We start from the raw sequence: 3,304 nt of genomic DNA on the forward strand, positions 1-3,304 counted from the left end.
TGGAAAGCGTCATTGGATCCAACCCATTCAACTCACCAAACATCTTTTAATAAAAAAAATAAAAATAAAATAAAAATAAAGAGAGAGAGAGAGAGAGAGAGAGAGAGAGAGAGAGAGAGAGAGAGAGAGAGAAAGAGAGGACTAGTAATGTGAAAAATCTGGAGGACGGGAGAATGGGGGAGAACACAAGGAAGACATGTAAAAGTAAACCAAACCAAAAATGCGGTGGGAGAAAGAGGGGCTCTTTTCATTTATTTTTCTACTCGAAAGTCCAAACCGCGTTTGAGACTTTCAGGCAATTTAAGGCTTTTTCGACTCTTTCCAAAGATTCAAAGTCTCTACCAGAGAACGGCCTCACACAACTATCCCACCCCCACAAGTCAGTTTCTCCCTTTGCAAATTCTTTGTCTCTCTCTCTCTCTCTCTCTCTCTCTCTCTCATTGTGGTTCTGGGCTGTAATTAAGTTGTCTGCAACTTCAATTAAAGCTTCCGTTTCTGGTCTTTCATTCATTTTGCCTTCTGGGTTCTGTTAAAGCCTTAAAGGGGACTTTCAATTCCTGTTCCTTCGGTTCCGCGTTCTTATTTTTTTCCCCCATTTGGTGGTTGGAGCTACTATTAAATCTCTCCTAATTTGTATCTCCTTCTTGCTCTCCAAGTTTTTTATTGGGTTTTTTCAATCATTGTTTCTTTAATTCTCTGGTCTTGTTCTTTGAGGATGTTCATGTAGGGAGAGCTCCGTAAACAAAGAAGAAGGAAAAAGTATGATTTTTCACGAGATTGTTCTCTTTGTGCTACTCCTTTCCCTCTGCTTCTCTGCTTTGAATGCCGGTGCTGCAGCTCACTGCCAAAAAGGGTTCAAGTCCAATGATTCTGCACTTGTTGGGTTAGTGCTTCCTGATCACCCAGGCTTCAATTCAGTTGTTTCTTCGGCCGATACAGGGTGTCAGCTATCAAAGACGAAGAAAACTTCGTCTAAACCCTCAGAAGCAACCGTCCCTGAAGAAGAAGATTATGAAGATGGTGATGTTGATGGGTATGTGGTAGGAGGAGAAGAAACCCATAGAGGGTCTCTGAAACTCCACCTCAAGCATAGATCAGCAACTCAAAAAGCCCAAACAGGGAAGAAGGAATCAGTCAATGAATTCACCTCTAGAGACCTCACCAGAATCCATACACTTCACAGGAGGATCATAGAGAAGAAGAACCAAAACATTCTCTCAAGATTGACGGCGGAGAATCAGCCACTCCCGGTGCTTAAAATGGTTCCTGCTTCACCGGAATCCGTCATAGTTGAATCCACAGGCAACCTTGTGGCTACTTTGGAATCTGGGGTCAGCCTTGGATCCGGTGAGTACTTTATGGATGTTTTTGTGGGTACCCCTCCAAAGCATTTCTCTCTGATACTTGATACTGGTAGTGATCTCAATTGGATACAATGTCTTCCTTGTCATGATTGCTTTGAGCAGAATGGTCCCTTTTACAACCCACAAGAATCTTCGTCGTTTCATAATATAAGTTGCCATGACCCTCATTGTGACCTTGTGTCCTCCCCTGATCCTCCACGGCCCTGCAAATCTGAGAACCAGAGCTGCCCATACTTCTATTGGTACGGCGACTTCTCGAACACGACCGGAGATTTCGCGGTGGAGACGTTCACCATTAATCTCACCACGCCTTCTGGGAAGTCAGAATTTCAGAAGGTTGAGAATGTTATGTTTGGATGTGGGCATTGGAACAGAGGCCTATTTCATGGAGCTGCTGGATTGCTAGGACTTGGGAGAGGCCCTCTCTCATTCTCCTCCCAGCTTAGGTCACTCTATGGACACACTTTCTCCTATTGTCTTGTGGACAGGAACAGTGACATGAGTGTTAGTAGCAAGTTGATCTTTGGAGAAGACAAGAGTCTCATGAGCCATCCCAATTTGAATTTCACTTCATTGGTAGTTGGAAAGGAAAACCCAATTGATACATTTTACTATGTTCAGATAAAATCGATCATGGTCGGCGGAGAGGTCTTGAAAATCCCAGAGAAGACATGGCAATTGTCGTCGGAGGGCACCGGAGGAACCATTATCGATTCCGGCACAACACTTAGTTACTTTGGAGACCCTGCTTATCAGATTATTAAGGAGGCATTCTTAAACAGTGTGAAGGGCTACCCTGCAGTGAAGGATTTTCCAATGTTGGATCCTTGTTACAATGCGTCTGGAGTGGAGAAAGTAGAACTGCCCAAATTCACAATTCTGTTTGAAGATGGAGCTGTATGGGATTTCCCGGTCGAGAACTACTTCATTCGACTTGACCCTGAAGAGATTGTTTGTTTGGCAATTTTGGGTACACCACATTCTTCTCTTTCAATATTGGGGAACTACCAGCAGCAAAACTTTCATATCTTGTATGATACAAAGAAGTCTAGGCTGGGTTTTGCACCCATGAAGTGCTCTGATGTTTAGAATCTCTTGAACAATGAGGATTCTTTTCTGGTGCTTAAAAACACAGGGTGATCTAGGTTCAATGTAGAACCTGAAGATATGCAGATTGGAATGCTAGAGGCCACACTATACCTGAAGTGGATCCTGGTGTGGATCCTAAATTGTCATATTTTTAGGCATAGAGCTTGATGAGTGTAAAGATAATTTAGGTTTGGAGGAGGTTCATTCTGAGTTCATTTTCCCTCAGAAGAGAGGTAGAACACAGGAGATTAGATTAATTATTTTTCCACTCATTGAGTTTGGTCTGGTAAAAATTGCTAATGAGTTTATCATACTTTGTGAAACAATAAAAGAAGAATGAAAGTATACTTTTGTTAATCATTTCCATCTAGATGTCCTTCAACTGTTGAGAACCTCAGCTCACTTGTAGTTTCATCAAACAAAACACATAAAGAATCTTCATTTCATATGGTAACTTGCATCAAACTTCCAGCTAAAAGAGTTTTGGCACATCTCATTTCATAGTTTATCCACTGCTGTCTGACAAAAGACCAAGACGAAAAAGTGCCACTGAAGCAGCATGAGCAGGCTTCTATTGCTATGCAGCAATAGAGCAGAATAGCATTTTGCGCCCACATGTTTGAATTTGAGGGTAAAGAGCTCGCTTATTATACGGGATCCGACGCAAAATGCTATCTTGCTCTATTGTTGATTTATTGAACAGGGTTAAAACTCATTCTAAAATCTATAAGCATCAGCAGTTATTAAACAAGGTAATCCCCTTCCACAAAACTTAGAAATCCACTCTTAGTTCATAGTGTAAGAAGATATAGTGAATCCTCCTTTCATGACAGTAGATCCTTTTGAGTTAT

General features: G+C 41.7%; 1 protein-coding gene across 1 annotated transcript; it reads left to right on the top strand.

The window, feature by feature from the left end:
* The first annotated feature begins 209 nt into the window (after positions 1–209).
* On the top strand, positions 210–2,813 carry LOC122093306 (aspartyl protease family protein 2-like). Its single transcript, XM_042663597.1, has one exon. It carries the CDS (start codon positions 762–764, stop codon positions 2,451–2,453), a length of 1,692 nt encoding a protein of 563 aa, XP_042519531.1. The 5' UTR covers positions 210–761; the 3' UTR covers positions 2,454–2,813.
* The last annotated feature ends 491 nt before the right edge of the window (positions 2,814–3,304 follow it).

Source organism: Macadamia integrifolia, chromosome 11, assembly GCF_013358625.1.
Source record: "Macadamia integrifolia cultivar HAES 741 chromosome 11, SCU_Mint_v3, whole genome shotgun sequence".
NCBI lineage: Eukaryota > Viridiplantae > Streptophyta > Magnoliopsida > Proteales > Proteaceae > Macadamia > Macadamia integrifolia.